Source organism: Ammospiza nelsoni, chromosome 10 (genome assembly GCF_027579445.1).
Source record: "Ammospiza nelsoni isolate bAmmNel1 chromosome 10, bAmmNel1.pri, whole genome shotgun sequence".
Taxonomy (NCBI): Eukaryota; Metazoa; Chordata; class Aves; order Passeriformes; family Passerellidae; genus Ammospiza; species Ammospiza nelsoni.
The window spans coordinates 11,221,561-11,245,197 of record NC_080642.1 but is presented as its reverse complement, the minus strand read 5'-3'; the positions used below and the strand labels follow the sequence as shown (position 1 = coordinate 11,245,197).

At 48.3% G+C, this 23,637-nt stretch overlaps 1 protein-coding gene across 3 annotated transcripts in view; it reads right to left on the bottom strand.

Annotated features, from left to right (window-relative positions):
• The window catches only part of CCDC50 (coiled-coil domain containing 50), a 42,809-nt gene extending 25,762 nt beyond the window's left edge, over window positions 1-17,047 (bottom strand). For all 3 annotated transcript variants that reach the window (XM_059479698.1, XM_059479699.1, XM_059479701.1), the window contains exon 1: window positions 16,892-17,047. In XM_059479698.1, the coding sequence (XP_059335681.1) occupies window positions 16,892-16,940 (49 nt within the window). In that variant the 5' untranslated portion in view covers window positions 16,941-17,047. The remainder of the gene's footprint in view (window positions 1-16,891) is intronic.
• Between the last annotated feature and the right edge of the window lie 6,590 nt (window positions 17,048-23,637).

Sequence of the window (23,637 nt, the reverse complement as noted above, 5' to 3'; positions counted from 1 at the left end):
AAAACACAAGCCACACATACTGGGACAGGGACAGACACACAGCATCAGGCTCAGCCTTTTGGTGGCAGGTTCACAGCAGCTTTTCTGTGAACCAAAGACAGACAGTGACCTGTCCCCCTGACTGCAGAATGGGGCCCCTTTTCACAGATCTCCCAGACCTGGGGTTTCTGCCCGCTTTGAGGGGAGTTTTAGGCAGTGGCACCAAAAAATACACTATAGAGGTCTGTCATTTATTTCTCCCTCAATGTGACAAGCTAAGAAGCTTAACAGCACCCACAGAGGGGAATATCTCCCACTTGAAACACATCACAAAGCAGAGAACGACAAGATGCTTCTGAAGCCACAAAGGGAAGTACAAACTCCTCCTGCTGCACTCCACTGGCAAAACCTCTGGGGAAGACCAAGATTTCTCTTTAGCAGAGCACAGGCACAGCCTAAAAGATAAACTGAAAATAACCCCAAAACCCCCAGAATGTATCAAAAGTACAAGGGGAATTTATGAGGATCCTGTTTGTGAAAGGGTTCAGAGTCAGAAAAGATAAAATGTTTCCACTGCCACAAATGAAATTAGAAAGTAGCTGCATTTCCTAAACCACAATCCCACAAGCCTTCCCTTTTCTCACAGGTGCACATGCTCCACTAGAGAGGCATCAAGACATTACTCCACACCCAGGTGTCCTCACAAAATATCTGGAAGAGTTTCTAGTTGCCTGTACCAAGAAATCAGACAATGCTTTACCATATTCAATGGAGTTTTTGGTCCAGTCTGCATTGAAAGGTGTTTTAAGATGACAAAAACTCCTAACAGCCAGAGCAACACTTCAGGGAAGGACAGTGACACGCAGCAGGGTGGAGATGAGGACAAAGGTTACAGTTATATGATCCCACTTTAAGCATGAATAAATCTGGATGGTGTAATTAAGGTTTTGCTGTTGCTTTTTTTCATCACAACTTCTTTTAAAAAGGGCAAGATGATATGAAACTCAATAGCATTGGAATGCTTCCAGTGGCCATTTCTGTACAAAGAAAGAAACGTTGCCTTGAGCCACAGATCTGGAAAAGCCACAGCTGAGTCACAGGCAGCACTGCTATTCCCAGGTGACAAACACGGAGTGCCTGGTGGTCACCAACACCTGCTTTTTACAGGACAGGGCAAGGGAATCTTGCCCTAGAGACTAATTCTGTGATCCCTAATACTGCTTCAGCTTCCTAGAATGATTGTGGAACAACCACCTTCTGCTCACAAGAAACATCATCTGGCTTGCTGGAAGAACCATCCAGCACATCCAACTCAGAGGTTTGAGCCTTACCATGAGTTCAGAGCTGATCAAAGACACCTCAGCACAGAGCCAGTCTGCCCAAATCTAGGGCTGTTATTACTGCCAGGTATTCAAGAAGCAGCAGTTGCTCTTGACTGTTTAAAAACAAACAAACAAACAAGAGAATGGTAGGATGGGAGGGAAGTGTTACTTTTAACTGCAAGAGGTCTCTGAGCAAGTCCTCAGCACAGCTGCCTGAACAGCTGGACCAGCAACACAAGGCATGCAGCACAGGAGCAAGGATGAACATTTCAGAGCTACACATTTTTTGCATAAGGATCACTGCTACAAGTAATGCTTTAAAAAGTACATCCTAGCCCTTCCCAAAGCCATCCTGCACAGGCTCACACACTGCTCTCATCCCTCTGGTATTCAAGAGCTCTGACTTGTCAGTCAGTCATGGTGCTGATGGTGCTGGCAGACCTTTGCTTCACCCTCCCCAGAGAGGCACTTGAGCCTAGGAGGACTTCAACTTTGTTTTTGTTTGTTTTTACTCATTCTACCCACACCAAACACACTTCTCTGTTTGCAAAAGTACACATTACAGAAACATCTTGGCACATGGGCAAGAAAGTGGGAGTGCCACGGTGGAACACTGCTCCTTGTCTTCTGACAGTCTTGCACTAACCCCAGAAAAGTCTCACCTCTATCACTGAGCTATATTCCTATGATGCAGCAATGATTGTTTAACCATTTTGGACTGACAGACCACTAAAGACTTCCTAAAGAAAGCATGGGCTCAAAATAAAAAGGCAAAGTCCATACAGACTTGTGTTGCATAGACAGGCCTGCTTCTTCTAACTGCTCCTGCAGAGAAGTGCTGGAAGTAGTCCATGGGTGTCCAAACAAACTCCTCAAATTCTCACTCAGTTCTTACAGGCTATAGCTGAGAGCTGCTGGATGTCACAGACATGAAGCAGGGACAAAGGCTCCTGTTTAGGTTGGTTTGAAGCTCAGTGACTGGGCCAAGAAGCACATATAGGCCAGAGTACCCTGGTGCAACTTCCAACTCCTAGCCCAAAGCCACCTAGGCCCAGTGCCATCCCTAAGATGGCCACACAGCACCCAGACCTGGGGCTGTGCCCTGCCCCTGCCTGTCCCACATGCACACAACACTGACAAAGCAAGTGGGCATGCTGCCCTGGGATGAGCTACCAAGTTGCAGGGCTTGGACATGAATAAAGGGGCTGGGTCTTAAACCAGTGATATTGACCCACCAGCACAGAGAGAGGGAAGCTGGACAGTTACCAGTGATGTGCACACTGGAAACCTCTCAGTGTCTGGGTTCCCTGGTGCTCCCATCTCACAGAGGACAGACACAGCATGGAGCAGACTGGTGGGGCAGCAGAAAGCCTTGGGTTTGTTCACACATTTGGAATTATTTGAGCATTGCTGAAGAAGCCATTTGGCTGCACACACTCTGCTGTTACAAACCCAAGCAGACAGCTTGAGCACACAGCCCTCTCTTTGTCCTGCTGTGGCTGCTGGCAGGGCAGGCAGCACAAGAAACCTTTCGTCAGTGTCAGAAACTTGGCTGGGCTGGCTGCCTCCAACCCATGTGAGCACATTATCCTCAAGTCCCATCAGCCTGAGAACAATGTGCTAAGGAAGATGAGAACATCCCATTAGGAACACAAGGAAGCGCTGTCAGCCAGCCAGGTGGCAAAGGATGGGGACACCTGTACCTCCCTAGCAGATTTGGGGCTGATGGCAGTGCAGAACATTCCCTCACAATCAGACCCAGTACCCATGGCACCGAGCCAAGCATGACAGCAGCTGCAAGTGAGGCCAAGGAAACCAACCCTTGAAGAGTCACATCCAACAATGAGGCAACTATGAAATTACTGGAGATGTGGACAGGCCAGGCATGGTCTGAAATGAAGTTTCATCAGCACTAGTTCTCATTCCCTGCCCAGTCTCACCAGGGTACAGCACAATCATTACTAGGTTCTGTGTACACTGGGTTTGTGCTGAGAAATAGGATGGCCCCAAGGACAACAGACTCAATTCCTCCTCTCTGAGAGGCTTTGTATTTAAGGGAAAAGAAATCCATTTCCTTGCTTCCTAACTGTATGTCTAAAAAATGAAAGGTGAGATTAATATTACCTTCACTGTTGCAAATTAACTTCACTTCCCATCCCTGGGCCCTGGCTGGGAGCCACCAGGCAGTCAAACAAGCAGCAGGGGTGCAATGAGAGCAGCTACAATTGGCAAGTCCAGTGAAGCATGGAACATTCACAACAGGTTTACCAAGTCTGATTGAGCCAATCTACCTTGGCACAGCAGGGAGCAGACCAGAAAAACACTCTGGCACAACTGTCAATAAAGAAATGCCTGCCCAGGAATCCCAGTGGCTGCTATGGCCAGCAGTGGTGCCAGCTGGGGAGGATGAGGGCAGAAGCATCAACCTTAACAGTGATAGGATCCAAAATCCATGCATGGAAGAGGGAGCTCACTTGTCTTGAGGAATCCCTGAGAGCCTCTCTGCAATCTCCAAGCACAGGTATCCTCTGGTAGTTCTCACTGGAAATATGCTTTTTGTGTATTGGTGCATCTGAGGCTCCTGGAAACGTGGCTGCAGCCCTGCCTTTATGGCTGACATAAGAAAGTCCCTAGGTACAACAGCTCAGCAAAATTTCATTAAATAACCTCTTCCATTTTATATTCTGCCACCCATATAACTAACTTTCTCCAGCATTACCTCAGCTCCACAGCTCAGCATTTCTAACACCCCAAACTGTTTCAAACAGATGGAGATAACCACCAGAGAGGAGCAAAGACAGCCTTAGATGTTGCTAGTGATACTCAGGTGTGTGACAAAGAGGTAGGTAACACCCAGGAATGGGTGCTGTGGTGCACTGTCTCAACAAGAGGTCAGCCCCTGCTGGCTTGTCAAGCAAGGTTCACAGCAAAACACCCCCCTCACTCTGCCTGAAGTCTTACATCATGCTTTGACATCCAGCGTGGGTCCCAAGGGCCCCCTTGGTTCACGTGGCCCACGTAACGTGTCCAGGATCCATGCCAGTTCAATGACCCAGGGACCACAGATGCATGTTCCAAGCATTTCCTTTTGGGTCTTAAAAACCATCTCTTGCTCCCCACCCCCTCCACTCCCAGCCTTTTCCCGACAGTCCTGTGTGCTGGGTAATTCACAAAATAAACTAGGCGTGAGTCATGCCTAGTTTAGAGCATCTGCAGCTCTTGAATTCTAATCTAAAGGACAGGAGGGAGAGGAAAGACAAAAGTAACATGAAAAAGCAGTATCATCAGCTAAAAATCAGTTTTAGGCCTACAGAGCTGATAAATTGATGGCAAGTATCAAATGCAGCCTTTTATAAGCCAGCAGTCTCAGGAGGATGCCTGAGTTCTGTATATTCCTGCAGATTAGAAAGCAAGTTGGGTTCTCTTAGAGACTCTTACCAGCAGGGACTGGTCAGGCCACTCCAAGCCAGATAAGCCATCAAAATTTGGGAATTATTTCCTTGAAACAAAGCCAACCTGACCAAGTAGCCAGCCAGCTGGAGGTGAAGGGCTGCCCTGAGGGCAGATAAAACCTGCAACTGGGTTGTTTATTGCCAGCCCCAGCAGAGCTGCTCTGTGAGACACATGGCCTAGCCTCAACAATTCCCATTTCTGCCCTGCCTCTCCCATCACAGCAGGAGCTCCTGCTGCCACACAGGGGTGCTGACAGAGGCTGGCTACGACATGTCTGGCTGCTGCAGTTACACAGATGACATTCCTAGGGCCTTGCTCACAGGGCCTCATCATGCCAAGGAAATCAGAAAACCATGCAGGGAGAAGGTGGATCCCAGACAGAGAGCAGGTCTGGGCAGTCTGAAAAAGGGAACAATTTCTGCTCCTCAGCCACAGCACCAAAGCATCACACATAGCTGAGAGCTGTCAGGCAGCACAAGGAGACTGAGTGACTCTGTGGGGAACCAAACTGAGAGGTCTCAGCCTAATTCTCAAAAATGTAAACATGCAAAATAATAATAATTAAAAATAAATAAATCACCAAACCACTATGTTTTTTTACTAGCAGTCTTGGCCTGGAAGCTAAGAACATCTTGGGATTTGGGAAGGAGGTTATCCTCTCTGCTCTAAGCTAAATGCCTTGAGGTCAAGGCCATGAGATTTTTGTGCTCTGTCTGCACCACTCTCCAACATTAAGCTCTCACCTGCCTAACAGTGCTTTAAGAAGGAAGACTATGCATTTTGGAATCAAACCCTCAGAACTTCATTACATTTTTTTAACCTGCCTTAGGACAGAAATCATCAACATTCACAAAGTGCCTTCCCCGAGCTACTAGTTTGGCAATTTCACTTCTGTAAAGAAGCCTGCACACTGTACCATAGACCAGTCCCAAAGCTGAGAGAGTATCTGCTGAAGACCTCAAAGCAGAAGGTGATGTGTTTGCAGTGTAAACAGGAAGCTGGAGATACTCAAGATAGTGGAAAAATAGCACAAGGCACCTCAAAAGGTTATCCTTTGAGCAAGCCTCAGTCACAAAATATGATAAGATTTATCATTCTGCTTTTCTACAGAAGCCTTCCATGTTTTTCATCACTGGATAATTCCACCCTACCTGGTTTCATCTCCAATGTTTCTAAATAAGAGCAAGTCCTCTTATTCCCAAAGCTTAACAGAACCCATAGGTCAAAAATATGAAAAACAATCTCTTCGACTTCCAGAAGAAATGCTGAGTTGGTGCATTTCAATCACAAAACCCTAGAATAACTTAGGTTGAACAAAAACATTAAGTCATCAAGTACAACCACTGATCTGGCACTGCCAAGCTCACCACTAAAGCATGCCCCTTAGTGCCACATATACACATCTTTTTAGCATCTCCTCCAAAATACTTTCCTGTTTCAACCACTGGTCACTCTTATGCAAATGTTTTTTTTTTAACATCCCATATAAACTTCCCCTGACAAAACTCATCTTGTTCCATCACTTGGTACTTGGAAGAAGAGGCTAATGGCCACCTGGCTGCAACCTTCTGCCAGGGACTTGTAGAGAGCAATAAGGTCAACCTTGAGTCCTCTTCTCCAGGCTAAACACCCCCAGCTCCTCAAGGACTTGTGCTCCAGACCTTCCCAGCTTCACTGCCCTTCTCTGGACTCATTCAGCAGCTCTGTCTGTGCTGTAGTGAGGGAACCAGAACTGAGCACAGGATTTGAGGTGTGGCCTCACCAGTGCCCAGAACAGGGTGACAGTCACTGGCCACACCACTACTGACCCAGGCCAGGATGGCACTGGCCTTCTTGGCCACCTGGGCACACACTGGCTCATGTTGAGCAGGCTACTGACCAGCACCCCCAGGTTCTTTTCCACTGGGCAGCTTTCCAGCCACTCTGTGCCAAGACTTTCAGATGTACCTAAAAATGGCATTGAGCCTTAAGAAGTAATGACATCCATGCTTTGAAAATTCACCCTTTTCAGCCATGTCCAGTTGGGTCCCCAGACACAGAGTACCCTGAGTCACAAGAGCTGTCCAATACTTCCAAGTCCTACAGCCAACATTGCTGTTACAGCTTCTGCTTTCTATTGCAGGGGCTCAACACACAGAATATATTAACACTTTAAAGCAGAGAGCAGATAGATGATACGACATGTGTTAATGTCTGCAAGTCATTACCTGCCAGGCTCAGGTAACTCTCAGCTCTGTAGAAATTTCTTGATTGTTCCAGTGTCCATCTACCTGTCCAGGACTGCCTACACCCAAAAAACCACCAGTGAGCTCAGCCATTGCATTGTGGAGCCACCAGTAACACCCAGGTGGGTCTCTACTACAAAAACTTCAAGGTAGGGATGGCTTGGCTGGTTTGACACCACAGGCAAACAGCAGACCTCAGGCAGCCAAACCCTTCACTCACAACATCTGAGATTGTAACTGAGTCTGTGTATGGAAGAAGATAATCTCAACCATCAGTGAGAACAAAAGCTGTTTGTGTAGTTCATCCTGTCCAGCATTGGACACAGCCTCAGTTGACTCAGCTAATACCACATGTGCAAATGGAACAACCAACAATAAAGGCAGGGAGTTTTCCTAGAAGTCAGTTTTAACCACTACCTCCCAACCATGGACCACATCAAAACAAACAACACTTGAGTCCAACAGCTGTGCTTTACCCTTTACCCCAAAGGCAAACTACCATACACATCTCTGGAGAGCAGGGCTGGAGTTGCCTTCACCAGGAGAGGTCAAAATCTTTGGCCCATACAGGCCCCGTGAGCACCACTGCAGCTCTAAGACACACCTTTAGCTGTGCCCCATGGATCACACAATACCTCTTTTCTGGAAGGTTTTTTTTGTTTCTTTTGCAGACAGAATGTCATGGCACCTTTAAACCCAGCTTTAAACCCAACACCACTCATTTAAAATTGGTGTAGGGGAGGGGTAATAGAAAAAGTCTTTTATCAAGTGCAACTCAAAACAGCCACCCACTCGGAAAACTGCTGGGCCATGGAACTTGCATCTCAAGAGATTTGCACTGTAAGTACACTCCCTTACCCCACACCCATCTCCAATAGCAATCACTGGATTCTGTTGTTTTATCTATTTAATTCAGCTTTTATTTCAGCATTTTAACTAATTTTACACCACACAAAACTTTCAGAAGGACACATTGAGTTTCCCGGATAAGCAAAATTTCTGTTCTGTGACACACACTGTTTCCCACATAGGCAAAACTTTCATTCTCTGATGAATGCACAGCTAAACCCCTTGTTCAGTTCAGCAGTTTCTCTGCAGAGAGCTGGCAGGCCCACTTTGTGGTTCAGGATGGCTTTCAGGAGCCATGGCACCCTGGATTGCAGATATTTCACCAGCATTTCTCAGCCCTCAGGCTGTGGTGAATAACCTCACACAGCAGCTCCAAAGAGGCAGCTGGGAGCAGAGATAATGCAAAGTGTCAGCTCTCACAGGGTTCTCCTCTAGCTTAATCCTGAAAGATAATGTAGATAAACACAAGGGAGACAGGATGCAAGAAGGGAGGTTTGAACACCCCTCTGGTACAGCTTCATGCCCTGACTCAGTTTAGTGACTGCTTTACAAAAGGCTGACTGCTGGAAACCTCACACCCACACAGAAGCTGCCAAGTGCCAAAAAAAGGTTCAAGTTCCTCTCCAACCCCACAGTGTGCTTTTACATGACAGTGACCTGCAGTTGTACAGAGAAACAATAACCTCTGGAAAAAACAAGCAGAATAAAGAGTCCCCTGAGATGCCACCTTCTCTTCAGCCTTTGGACGACTAGAGCCAACCCTGAGACTGCTCCATGGCCTGTAGCTGCACCAGAGCGGCAGCTGAAAGGGCACACAACAGTGGCAGTGCACATTCAAACCAGCCAGGTTTTATTCCTCCAGATCAGATACTAAAAGAAGCCAAGCTCCAGCAGGATGGGCCTCTGAGCAGCCTCCCAGCCTTGATGGAAACCCTGCCAGCTGCTGCAGTCGAAGCAGAAGGTATCTGAATTAAGCCTGCAGTCAGCTCCAATTCTTGCACAGATTCCTATCAGCTTCCTTTTCCCTAGAAAGGTGGCTGCTAGGATGCAAGCAAAGACTCCTGTCAGCCACCCGTTCAGCTGCTGCCAGCCCTGCAAAGCTGCTCTGCAAGAACAACTGTCCTCTACCCAACCAAGGTTGTTGGTTTGTTTCAAAACCCTTTTCCTTTGCTCCACAAGCTCCTCACGGGGACTCTCCCCCCTTGCTTCCTGTGTTTAAGTTCTCCAGGTTTATTAGTCAGCTCTGGGGAACACAAAGTACCAAAGCTGGCCCCAGATCAGTCAAAATTCCACATCCATCTACAAGTCACAAATCAGTAAAGCTACAGCACTAACAATACATGTTCCCTTTCCTGTCACAACCTTGAGTTGGCACACAGCCCTAAGTGCAACTACAGATTTACAACACTGGCATACAAGGGTAAGAATAAGTCTCTGGCTTCTGAGACCAGAAGGACAGGGAGGCAGAGCTCCCTGCATCATTTTGAAACAAACTGCTTTGTGGTATCTGAGCCCACAGTTCATATACATTGCAAAGCATGAGGAAGAAGCAGGCTGGCAGCCTTTTCTCCTTTCCGAAAGCACTAAATGAGCTCCAGGTCAGTAAAGGTAATTGTTTTTTTTTGCTTTGGGAACAATATCACCTTCAGGTGATATTGCATACTCTCAGCTTCTTAAAAACGAGAAAAAGTAAAAAAAAGAACAGTTAAATCAGGACCAAGTTAAGTTCACCTGTTACACAGCCAGAATTGATGCTGTGTGCAATGCCAGCTGCCTGGAATACCAGCTAACTGAGCAGTGAGCTGGAGACAAACCTGCTTTTTCCACCTTGCCTCGGGGATGTGTGGAATCCAGGCAGGGCTGTGCAGCCCTAGCCAAGGACTCAGTCCTTCCAGCACTGCAATTAAGGTCAGGAGAGCTCAGCCTCTTCCCAACCAACTTCCTCTGGAAACCTGGCGCCAGGCAGATGGCTTGCAGGAGAGCACAGCCCTGAGAACAGCAGAGCTCTGCCTGCCATGAAAACACCCTGGTGTTTGGAAAGCCAACACCCTGGTGCCTTGGAAGATTCCCAGGCCTGCTCCGTGCTGTGCTCCACCACCTCACCTCAGCAGCACTGCCAAAGGCTCCACGAGCTGCTGCTGAATTTAGGTCATAAATCCTTCCCATGCCACCAGCCAGCACCTCAATAACAAAACTAATACCAGAGCAGAAGGAGAGGCCATTTCTTTGCACCAGGATGCTACAAGTAATGCTTGCTGTAACCAGAACAGAGAGATATAATAAGCTGCTTTTGCAGTGCAAAGTCATTGTGCTGTGCAGAGCTTTCCATCCACACCAGGGGAGGCTTCCCTGAGCCAGACCAGCATTACCCCAACCATGTGCCAAGTCAGTGGCAACAGTCCCTCTGTGAGGAGCATTTCCAGCCAGAGCACACTCCAGCCTCTTGTCCTGTCTGGATGTAAAGAGCCAATGCTACACATATAATGCAGAAAGGAATTAAAAACCCTGCCTTCTCACTGCCAGGAAATACTCCTGTTTGCATAAACTTTCTTCCTCCCTTCTGCCCCATTACTTCTCATGTCACTCCTGTCATTGTCCTTATGGAATGTCTGTGTCTCAGTGTTTCAAATATTTCCTCACTTATGCCCTTTTCCCCTTTGTCATCACTTACTGAACACCACACACCGAGCCCACATAACATTTCTGCTGAGAGCTGACTCCTCTGGTGACCAAGTTCTGGTTCAGCAAAAGGGCTCAGGAAAGGATGAACAAAAATGCACACAGGCACTCAGTTTCACTGCACATGGCTTGTCACACCTCTTTTGAAAAGGGAAGTGAAGAAAAGTGACTCACTCACAAACCCACTTTGACTTTCTGTCCTGAAGAGCACATAATGCAGGGTAGAGCTACCAAGTGCACTCAAACCAAGCCAAGCCAGGCTGAAGACAAAAAGATCTCCCTATTTTGGTTTGGCTGACAGAGCATTGTGGCGGTGACATCGTGGGTTGGTGTGCAATTAAAATAACCATCAGCTGAGCTTCAGGAGCCTGACACAAAATAATTGAGCAGGTGCAGATGGGCTGTGCTAGGCTCTGAGCAAGCTTTCATCTACACCTTTCTCCCCAGCAAGAGTAACAGTTCTGGCACTTCTGGTTTAATTCACAGGGTGCCTGGGGTTACAGGGTAAATTTTATGAGCACTAAGGCATGAATGATCCTCTTTGCTCAAGGTAAGGTTCACAACAGGACTGCCTTGCATCCTTTATGCTGCCAGCCTGATGCTGCACCCTCCTGTTCTCTTCCCAGCCCAGCTAAAACATCCATCCCTGCAGCCATACAGTATCAAGGCCACACAACACTCACTCGGTGAGCTATGTGGTATCTTCTCAAGTACTGAGAAAGAAAACAGCAGGAAGGCTCCAATTTCTACTTCTCAAAAAAGCAGTATAAATTAAGTGTCAAGGGACTTTCACAAAGTCCTATACATGTTCTGTGGAAAAGCCAGTGCTGTAAGGTGAACAGAGAGCATCGCTGACACACATCAGCCTCCAGGGAGACTGCAGCTTTCCTGGTGGAAATGTCCAGCAAACATGCCCTTTGCTCCCTGCAATGCAGCCAACCAGCAGTGAACAGCAGCTGTCCGTATCACCTTCTGGGAGAACAGCTGCAGGTCAAGCCAGCAGGGAGTGTCATGCCAGAAAATGGACCTAAAGCAAGTTTTAAGGCAATTTCACCAACAGACCAACCTCCTCCCTCAGCCCTTCAGCCTTCAAAGCAGCACTACACAGGAGCAGCAGTGAAGGAGCAGGGAGCCAGCCAGCTGGGGACATTCTGGAAAGGGGAGAGGGAAGCAGGCAGGGAACTTGTCACTTTGTCCTATAAATCAGCACATTCATTTGAACTGGATGACTCTGAGCAAGAAAAAGAAAGCTTATTTCAGCAAAACAGAAGTTTCACACAGCTCCAAGGCACATCCCATTGTTTTTCTGAGTGGTGTTTTTCAAGCACCAGAGAGAGCAGAACTGGCCTTTCCTGCTCCTTGCAGCAGCCATCTCCAACTCCTGCCTGGCACCCTCTGACGTTTCCCATGGCCACAGGAAATGGAAGATTAAACAGAGGCCCATGGTGACCATAAACACACTGCTCAGTTGGGAGCATTCCCCAGAGGCCAGCAATGGGCAATGGACGAAGTCACGATGTCATATCCTAAACGGGAGAAAACCCCCGCTGCAATCCCTGTGTCCCCAGGAATCAGTGCAAAAATAGGCTGTGTCCCTCTTACCCCCATCCAAAAATCTGTCAGGAGCCAAGGAAACATCTCTGCAAAAAGCATCAATGGGACACTTGGGGTGTCTTTCTGCCAAAGCTTTTCGAGCAATTTTTGCCTCAGCAGAACCTCCCCAGCAGTTCACAGCAGACAAGTGTTAAGGATTTGGGGATGGGAGGAGGCAGACCTGCTTGTTCAGCTGCCTTTCAGAGCCAAGAGCATGAAATATGCTAATCCTGCCTACCTCTGCCAAGCACTGCAGACCCAGAACCACTGAATGCAAAAGAAAACTTTCGCCCATCTTCAACCAGAAGTGAAATGAGTGCCACAGCCTCAGCTACAGAACTCATGCATGCTGGAAAAACAGATCTCCTGTTACCCAGAAGAGCTGGATGTGAGCCAGTGACCTGTGTCTACATCCCATCACTCTCCACCTCCCCACTGCCCTCAAGCCATCCATCTTGCCTGAATTTCTCAGAGCCCTTAAACCATAAAGGAAGTCACAAAGCAGAAAACCATGATGCTGCAAGGAAAGATCCCAGCTGGAGCCAAAGGGCATCGGGCAGGTGGCTTCACAATGACCCGGCTGACCCTCAGCTGCTCTCAAAATTGTTGCCCTGATTATACTAATCCAGTTAAAGGCCAATGCTTCCTTCAGATGAATACAGCTGACAGCTCATCCCTCAAAACCATTCCCCTGAAAAACCCCTAAGCAGAATCTTTCCTCATCAGACACCGTGCCAGCCATTCACACTTCCTCAATCCTCTTCCACCTCTGACAGACATCAAATTTCTCCTGTCCACTCTCATGTTGCTGAGCACAGACAGGCACCAAAGGCCTCATTATAAGCCAATAACCTCAGTCTGCACCATGGAAGCCTGACACATTGCACCTCAGACCTCATCCCCCTCCCCAGTCACTGGGAGGGTCAGTAGCCAGGAGGTTTTTATTGCAGGAGCCTCAGCAGAGGTCATGTTAAGCTGCAGAGGTCAGCAGAAAGGTCTGTAGCTGGGAGGAAGAGGAAGACTGATGCTAACAGCAAACTTTTATTCAATTTATGCTAAGGCAAAAGAGAGCCAGCCAGACTGCCTGGCCCAGAGAACACCGTGCCAGGACAGAAAATATTCAAGCTCTTCCTGTTTCCCCAAGGACACAGTCAGAGCTGTATCTTTTACTACCACGTTTTGGATACTGGCCTCTCAGGCAGCAGATTACAACCAGCAGCATTTGAATGTACAGCTCCCGAAAGTCAAATCAGGTGTTGAACAAAGAGTAGGAAGCAGTGTGAGCATTGTTGTATCTCTCCATGCACAGGTGCCACAATCAGCCCTTGCCAAGGCTGGAGTGTCAGACAGGAATGGCAGGGTCAGTTGTAATCATCAGCCCAGACATACCACCCTTGCATTTCCTTACAGTACTACTAAAAATAAAATTCAATAAAAACACTTCACCCACTGAAAATTTCCACAGTTCTCCAGAGCGGCACACTACTGGGACAGAGTTTAGAGTCCTCCCCCATCCCACCTCTCCCTTTTCTCTCCTCACAGAGAATTCAAACTAGCAGGAAGATGAGGAGCCCCTGAGAGAATGCCCAGACCTGGGTTTTTTCTGCTGCTGCCAACAACTGATGACTCTTGGAGACAGCAATGAATGAAGGACTGAGCCTCAGCCTGAGCAGGCAGGCATTCCCTTCACAAAGATGGTGCCTCAGACCTTTGGAAAGGCAACAGCAGACAGGACCAGAGGTACCTCCTCCAGAGAGGGGTATGGTTTGCACAGCTCCTAAACACCTCCCCTGCAGCTCAGCCCGCCTGCATGCAGCCAGAAACACCTCTCAAGTCCAAGGGCTCACCCACAGCAGGCAGCCAAAGAGGGTGGAGCCCTTCCCAAACACAGCTCCTAGGAATGCATCAGGTCACAAGAGATGAGAGGCAGTTAGAGATCAAACAGGGCCCAAGACAGTTTTATTTGCTTTATTAGTAGCTAATCAAAATAATGTTTCTAGGATGTTTTTATCACCAAAAGGGTCACAAATGAGACCTCTGGTAAAAAAGATCTACACACACAAAGCTGAGCAATCTCCTGAGGTAGGTCAAAAGAGTAAACAGCAAAGGCTGCTTTGTGAAAAGCAAATATATCACAGACACTTGGGAGATGAACAGAAATGCAGGCAGAGAAGCACAGGCCACAGACTGCAACTAACACCAAAACAAATAACTTACACGAGGTTTACTGACCACAGAGGTCAGATCCACTCTACTACTCACAGAAAAATGGGTCTGTAACACCAGGCTGCAGCAGCAAGGTGTAGTTCATACTAGGAAAAATGTGTTTTGAGGGTGTATTTTACACCAGTAAAGCCCTGCCCACAAAATAAACTGGACCAGCTGAAGTGGTTTTCACCAGCAAAATGCCATCCACATCAGGCCTTGAGCTGATGTAAATGCTTTTAGAGATAAAAGAGGAAAGTAAACATAGGAAGCAAGACCTCCTGCAGCACCTAGCTACAGTTATCAGATCTTCACTGCCATTGCTGCACTGAAATGATCCCACTTTCAGAAGAGCTTTTGAGATCACTCCAGAAGAGGAGGATGACGCTGTCTTTCAGCAGTCCTGGCTACCTGCACGCAGGGAGAACCCGGACATAACACCTCCTCTCCTGAAGCTGGTGAAGAACAAAGTACTCAAACCAAAAGGTTCTTCATTGTTAATGAATGACTCAGCCGACCTTTACCCTACACAAAGAAAGTGAATGCTTTTTCCAGAAAGATCAACAGTGATTTCTCTATCAGGAACAATAAATATTTCCCTCGGTATGGCAGGCAATGCTTTTCTTTCCTTGGCTGGCATTGACACAAAGCACGAAAAGACCTAATCCAAACCATAGCTCAGTCTCAACACTTTCCAAAACAAAAACAAGCGATGCCATTAAACTAAAAGCGTGACACATGCCTGAGGCTTTGCAGAACATGGCTCAAACCTCATCTACTTTGCACGTTGCTCTGGCACACTACTTTAATCCCATTGCTATCAAGTAACAACAGATCGTAGTAACAGGACACTCTCGAAGCTTAATCCACACTATAGCATAGGTGCAAATTTCCCAGGGACTGGTTGAGTTACACTGTAATGCTGTACATGTCCTTTCATTCCGCATGTAAACCACCTCAGCTCAGCCCAGTTAGTTCAACTCAAAAAACTAATAAAGGCAAATCAAATCCAGTCTACTTAAATTGTGAATATAAGCATCTACACAGGGTTTCTAATTCACTTTAATCAACCCACTGGAAAGGTTAATTGGATTCATTTTCTTGAGTTACCAACCATGTGTGGACAGACTCTAAGGATGAGATCTCTACCACACTAAAATGGCCAATAACAGTTCTGCTAATGACTTACACAGGAGGAACATTAACCCCTAAAACATCAGCTTCAGCTTTTGTTCCAGTAACACTGAGTGAAGCATTAAAGGATGACAGGAGGTCAAAAGGAAAACCCCAGCTGCCTGCGCAGAAATAGGTTTTCTACTCTTGGCTAGCTAAATCATCAAATTCACAACTGCTGTTTTGTAAGAATTGAAATTTGAAAAAAAATCACCAGTGGCAAGGGAAACAAGTTTAAGGAAGTTTGGTTTCTTTTAAGCCGGAAACCATTGCCCTCTATTACTAGAGAGTAAACCTAAACTAACTTGATTAGGACAGAGCTTCTACTGGTTTATATCACAAATCACTGTCAGAAGGAACAAACTATCTCCTACAAAGCTTTCTAAACCCAAAGCAGCTCCAGGGCACATTTAATTGAGCTCAAAGGCACACGTGTGAGGCAGGCACTGCACTAGCAGGGAAGCCGAGGCCTGGCAGAAGGTGAATCCGTGCTCTGAGCACAGGCCAAGCCAGCGGGACCCCTGGAACCGAGGGGGGCACCGGGGTCTGCGGGGTGGGAGCGGCTGCTTGGCGCTCCCAAGCCCAATGCAGAGCAGCGTTCGTAAAAACCAGTACGTTAGTGTTTGTAACCGGGGCCTCAATATCACCAGTGCCCCTCAAATCGCCAAATTTGTGGATATCCACAGTTCTGATGCCATTTTTCCAACGGCCCGAGCGGAGCCTCCGGCCCCGGCCGAGCCGTGACTGCCAGGGACGGACAGACAGACAGACGGACAGACAGACATCGCTGCTCGTCCATCTCCCGCAGGGTGCTCCGGCAGCCTCAGCCCCCGCGGGAGCGCAGCCCCGGCCGGCGCCCCCAGCCCGGCTGCCCGGGCGCGGCGGGGGGAGCGCGGCGGCGGCGCCGGCGGCAGCCTCGGCCCCGGCGCAGACAAAGGGCTGCGCCCTCCTCCCCCAGCGCCGCTCCTCGCTCGCTCCTCCCGGGGAGCAGCGGCGCTGCCAGCCCGACCCCCGCTGCTCTGCCGGGGAGGGGAGCCGGAAGCGAGGCCAGCACAGCGGCCACGGCTCTCTGTCCAGCGACTGCGGCTCTGTCCAGCCACTGCCGCCGCTCCGCCGCCGGCCTCCGCCTCTCGTCCCCTCCCGCCACCCGCCGGACACCCGCACCGGCAGCGGGACAGCCCCGGGAGCACCGGAGCCACGGCCGGAGCACGGAGCGCTCCGTCCCCTCCCGCTGACCCGGCTTCCCGCCAGCGCCGCGAACAATTTCCAGCGGCGCCTGGAAATTGTAAAATGATAACGTTTAAGAAAAAACACCCTAAACCAACAGTTTCTCTTCTTGCCTCGCTCCCATTTCCCCCACAGCGCCCAGTCCCGTCCAGCGCCCCCTCCTCCCCGCGCCGGAGTGAGCCGCACCTTCCTTGACTCCAGGCAGCTTGGAGTGGTCGATGCCGATGCCGGCCATGGCCGGGCCCGCGCCCCGCTGAGGGCGGCCCCGCTGAGGGCAGCGCGGCGGTGCCGCCCGCGCCCCGCACCACAAAGTTGGGAGCGGATGGAGCCGGCGCGGCCGGGCCGTACGGCGCGGGAGAGCGGACAGAAAGCGCCGGGCGGGGCGGAGCGGGGCCGCCTCGCCGCCCCTCGCCCCCCTTCCGGGGAGGCGGACGGGGGCGTCCCGGGCTGCTTCCCCCTCCCCTTCGCCGGCGGGGCTCGGGCAGCGGCTCAGCGCGACGGGCAGCTTCCGAGGGCAGCTATTTATACATTTGGGGATTTTATTATTACTGTTATTATCATTATTATTGTTTTATTGTTTGAAGGGGGTTGAGGGGGTGTTGGTTGCTTTGGGGCCACGCCGGGAGGCCGGGGCGGCTGTCAGAGCGCTCGGACAGCTCCGCTTCCCCGGCGCTCTCCCGTACCGGGTCCGGCTGCCTGTGCCCCTCATGGCCAACCAGCCCAGCCCCTGCTCGCACTGTCCCGCCGGCCTGGCAGAAGCAGACGTGTTCCGGGGCAGCCCCGGAGCCATTGCCCAGCGGTGCCATGGCCCCGCACCTTGTTCTTCACGGCTGGGGCGGTGTTGGCACGGGCACCTCCTGAGGAGACGCGAGAGATCCCCGGAGCTCTGTGTGAGGCCTGCGGACCCCGGCAGGGCTCTGCCACACACGGCTGGTGCCAGCTCTCGGTGGGCACGGAGGATTTACAGCTGCTGCCCACCTTGGTTTGCCGGCAGCAAAGAAACAGAACGAGACGGTGTTCCGTGGGCAAAGGGGAGAAGATAAGAGGAAGAGGATTTGGGGTTTAGGGATGTCTGAGCTTCTCTGGGCTGTGCTCAGCACAACCAGTCACTCGTCAGCTGTTATGTTTGGTCATAATGTATGGTGCTGAGGACTGTGCAAGAAGAAGTAGTTAATATTGTCATATTCAAAATTAGTTACTCCCAGTGTCTGTTCCAATGAGCCATGGCTCCTGTGCCTGGTGGGCAGGGGATACAGAGGCTGAGCCCATTTCCTGCTCACCCTCTCCAACAGGCTCTGGGAAGCTCTGCCCTGTAGGTGACTGTGATGTGAGCTGAGAGGGAGACAGAGTAGGATGTCAGAAAAAACATCAAAGGGAATAACACTTCCATTTTATTAAAAAGCAAAAACATTGAAGAAAATGGCCAAAAAATTACTTCCAGAAGGTTAACCTTGTGCTACTCCTGAATTTTCCAGTCCTGTTTACTGAGACTCAGCAACTGTCTCGCCCAAATTTTTTTTTTTTTTCAGTTTCCATGCCATGTCCCTCATATCTTCCCCTCCAAGTTTTGTCTTCCTCCTTGACTTTTTCCCCTGCTTTTGCAACATCTGTGAGCTTAGTTTTGGCCCTTTGCAATGCACCTCATTTCCTCAGTGCCTAATTTTTGGACTCAGGGAAAGTTTTTTTGGTATTAAATTTTTTTACATATCTATGCCACGTCCCTGATATCTTCTCCTCCAAGTTTTGTCTTCCTCCTTGACTTTTTCCCCTGCTTTTGCAACATCTGTGAGCTTAGTTTTGGCATGGTTTGGTCCTTTGCAATGCAGCTCATTTTCTCACATCCTATTTTTTGGTCTTAGGGAACGATTTTTTTTAATTCCTGGGAAGGAATTAAACAGGGAATGAGTTCCTGATGTAATGCTAGTACTGAAGCAGCATCACATCTTAGGCTCCCTCAAAGGGCTCCTCAGTGTGGTTGATCTCAAATCACCCTCCCAACCCTCACTTGTGTCCGCAAGCTGCAGCTTCTATGCAAAAAGCATGAAAGGTGTTTGTTCTGAGAGTCTGTCATCAGCTTTTCCTCTGCAAATTGTACAGCACCTAGCTTGACAAGTAGTACATCTTGCGGTGGGTAGGTGAATCCCAATAAAGCTGGGAAAAGTAACCACTTTATGTTATTGAAGATAACAAGACAGTGACCCTTCACTCTTTTATAAAAGCAGGTACTTATTCTCACAGGACCTTCTGTTGGAAGAAAAATCCATATTGTTTCTCATGAAAAAAAGCAGAATTTGATCTGATTTTAACTCTTCTCTCATGGAGTAATTTAATTCAGAAGAGATTTTGCAGGGCACTAGTCCAACCCCCCGTGCAAGGCAGGACTGGCTACAAAATCTTATTAGTTTGCTCAGTGCCTTCCCCAGGCGAGGTTCGAAAACCTCCAAGGGTAGAGATCACACCACCTCCCACTATGATTTTTCTCCCTGTGTCTTGGTGGACTTCTGGCCGCAGCTTGCAAATGTGGACCCTGGTCCTTGCACTGTGAGCCCAGCTTGGCTCTGCTCTCCATGGCAGAGCACATGTACCAGGCACATCTGTGAGGGGCGGGCTCCACCAGACAGCTGGGACAGGGGCTCAGACCTGGCACTGCAGCTGGACTGTGCCGCCACACAGCTATTAAACACCAGGCTGCTCCAGATACCTGCATCCAGGCATCTGATCTGCCCCTAAACACTGGAGTAAACCCAGACTGTTATGCAGGTACACCACACAACATTTTTCCAGTTTTCACAGCACTGAAAACACTCCTGAGAGGATGCACAAAGGAGAAGTTGGGATACTTAAAAATAGAAAAAAAAAACCCAACACAATCTGGACCGGCCCTCAGAAAAGTCACAGTGAGCTTTGATGAGCAGGAGCTGCCAGACAGATCTCTGGGACTAGGAGCTTTATTGCTTTATGCTGCTAAGATCTTTCTCCAGGCAGGCAGAGACTGTTTTGTGCTTGCTTCTTAAATAAACTGGGCACCTCTCCAAGTCTCCTGCTGTCATTTTAGGTCAACAGGATAACAACAACTGTGAAATAAATTAAGTCTCATCAAGATGTTCACTTTTGACAGAACAGTCTTTGTTAAAGTCTCCTTAATGACGGCAAAGCTCACTTCCAACTGATGAGGCTGCTGTCCGGATAGACACAGAGGATAATTATCCTACAGGCAGGAGCTTGTGCATCCATTAATGCTTAATGCAAAGGGATGGGGAAAATGGTTCTAGGTCTCTTATGCTATCAGGCATTGCACAAGCCCATATCCAAAACTAGTATTTAAGAGGTGACTGATGCTGGGGAACTTCCTTCTGGGGACATAGGCTCTGGTTTTTCTCTCCAAAGTCAAATTCCTGTATAAAGCCAGGACTCCATTCCATCTGCAGGAGGCCTGAAAGATGTGAGTGCTTTGTTCCCCACTGTGATAAATAAAAATCAAGAACAGAACCTGCCCCCAGCCCAGAGCAAGGATGCTGCAGGGCCTCCCAGGGAGGGAGACAGGTGATGTAGTGATGCAGGGGAAAAAACAGACAGGGGGAAAAAAAAATAACACTTCATACATCAATCTCCCTGCATTTCTAAGCTAAGACACTTCAGGAGAGGTTTGAAGTCCTGTGCCAGAAGGGGTGGAGGAGAGGAAGCTAACATTACAGCACTGGCAAGGAGCGCCAAGAAGCAGGTGCGTAATTTCTGTAGGTAGCTGAACGGTGCCTTTGGGAATTCAGGCTCCCTGAAGAACAAGGAGAGCAGAAGCCTGCAAGGATTAAGGTATTATAAAGCTCACCAAAGGTAATGAATGGGGTGATTGCAAAGAATGAGCAGAGGAAACATAACTTGTGCTTACATGTAACATAACGAGGAGCACTAGGAAAATCATGAGCCATGCCACAACAGAACAAGGGGGTTTTTTGACTGTCAAGTTGGAGAGTAAACATGTGCAATCTGAAGTGAGATACGCCTTCCAAAAATCTCACTTAGAGGAAAGTATTATTAAAAGTGTTACATAGTAGATGAGAGAAGAAGAAAGTAGCTAAAAGTGTCATTTCTTACTCTTATGTCAGAAGAACAGAACCCACCAGAATAATACATTATTCACTTAGTGCACTGCAGGGAGCTGCCTGCAAGCCCACACAATCAAGGCATAAGAAGCATAACAAATGCAGCAGCTAGTGATGAAGCACCTTGGTCATTCTCAGATATTTACAGCCACTACTACCTGGATGAAACCTCAACAGACTGATGTTGTAAGAGGGAATTTGATGAGGGCTGAAGTCGGTGCAGTTCTTGCCTAGCACCAACTTTGCTATATTCCACTAAGAAAAATTTCTATGTCTGCCTAAAAAAAAATTTACTTAATATGATTGCACCTGCCCCTCCTCTTCTGGATTAAAAAAAAAAAAAAAAAAATTCCTGGGTTATCACTTGTGCCAGCTTTGCTTCCCAAGCTGCAGGGTGGTAAGGCATGAATATGTCCTATAACCTCAGTTGGAGCCCACATTTCAAGACACTCAACATTCATTCAACAAAACACTCTTTTGCATGTGTAGAACTCCCACAGACTCTCAGTAGATCGGGGTGCAAATGAAAAGCTAAGTTAGAAGACAGGCTCTCCAAAAGGCAAAGTTTATGATTATCTGCACAAGTTTCACCAAAACACTAGAGCTCTGTGTATGCTCCAAGTCATCCCTTGGGTGACTTGTAGTGACAGTTTTCCAAAAAAAATGGGCAACATTTATCAAAAACCAAAACACCAGATGGTAACTGAGCAGGAAGAGAGGGAAAGGGGACTGACAGTGAAAGCTGGCACTGTTAGCAGATAGAGCTGACCTCCACAACCTTAAAAGTGCCCTTACTGATATTTATAGCAGGAAATTACCCAGCCTTGTCTTTACTCATAGCAATACATGCACAAGCTATATTCATCATCCAGGATGAACTTGGGGCTTGGAGAAGGCAAGTCAGAAGAGAGAGGGGTCAAGCTCAGGGTAAATCTGGTGGTTTAACCAGGTCATACCAGCTCATATCTCTTCAGGACACTGTCCTGGCATGGAGGTCAGATTAGTCAGATTAGATTACACATACACACCAATATTTACCATTCAGGAGCATCACTGGAAGTGCCTTTGAGTCACAGCATATTTCAAAGCAGATGTTTCCACATTGCCTTCCTCTCCTCACCAGGAGCCTCAGCCAAGTCACCTCAGTCAGTAGGGAGGCTGAGGTGGAGGAGGTGCTTCAGCTCAGGATTAAAAGGCAGAAGTGAGAACTGGGGCACGACTGCCTTTGCTCCTTGTTTTCTCCCCAGGCTGCCTCATCCCACATCCAACACCTTCAGAGTCCTGATTTACTCTTTCACCCCCTCACTGCAGGGCAACACTTTGGAGCTGCCTTGTTCCCTGAGAAGTTGAATGGTTTCCTGGCAAACCCTGGACTGGAATCAAAAGCCAGACAGCCCAGCTTCACTCCTTACCCTCCCCAGCCCAAACCTCAAGGAACTGGTTCTCTTTAGTACGATTCCTGTCAGATGTGAGCTGGTAATGCTCCCCTCTGTGTGTGATCCTTGGTTGCCTGTAGTGAGGGGGCAGCTGAGCTCCTCTACACTGCCTTGGACCTTTCCCTTTTCTTTCTCCAAGCAAGGATACAGTTGAACCACAGCATCTAATTTTATATCAGTAACAGGCCAAGCAACAGCTGAGCCCCAAAGACAAGCACATAGAAGGGGGAACAAATTGCATGAGTCAGACTAAAAGCTTCATAAATATTGACTGGTTTTAACAGTCCCCTAAGGAACAGAGAATCTCATAGAATCTTTATAACTACATCTCCCTCCCCATTATGCACTCCCTCCTCTCAGGAAGCTGCAACAGGAGTGAGTCTCCTGGCTTATGAGCACAATATTTTAATTCTTCTCTGCAGTCAAGTTGCTCTGGCTGGGACTTTGCACCACACATCAGGAGGATATCTGAGCACCTTCCAGTGGTGCTTTAAATAACATTCTGGAGTGGGCTTTGTTCTCTCAAGTTGGCTCCAGCATAGAAGTGACTTGGTTCGAGGAGAAATCAGACATTAAATGTGTAAGAGATGAAAGCTGATGAGCACAGGGTGCATTTCAGTATCTGCTCCTCTGATTCCTACCAGATAAAGCACAGCTGGAGACTCAGAGGAGCAGACATGCAATAGGAATGTAGACAGAAGAGATAAATAGTAATAAGTGCACAGTGGTAATACAGGCAAGAAAGGCAGACACCATAGAAGAAAGGAAGGACTTGACTACAGAGGATGGATACAGTTTGTTGTGCATGTGAATAGACAGAGGGGACAGAGGCATGTGGTGGGACAGGTGGGAACACTAACCCACTGCTCAGAATCCCAGGATGGAGAGCAGGATAACTCTTGTCTTTCTGACATTGTGCACAAAGCTCACTTCACCCCTGCCATGACGGCAGCTCTCCATTCTTGCCTGCTAAATGCTTACCAACTTCTCCCTGATTTGTTGGCACTGTCAATCCCTCATTCTGTTTTTCCCTCTACAAGGCATGTCCACTCCCCATTTCCAATTTCTTCATTGTTCCTTATCCTCATCCTATTCTTAGGATCATTCTAGGCAAGAAAACAGCAATACATGAATCTCTCCATATGTACCACACAGAGAGAAGTCCTGTCTCCACCAGCTGAGGCTTCCGACTTGCAGCAAAGTCACACACTCAGTGCAGAGGTCGTGGCACTGTTCATATGTGCTTTCTTAAGCACCTTTAGTAAAATCACTTCCCTGATAGGTCCTTTCTCAGCAGGTTGCTTGCTTTGGGATGAAGCGGGCTATGGTTAAGTGGCGTCCATAAGACCGTGACAAAATCTTTGGATGCTCATGAGGGTCAGCTGGAATACATGGT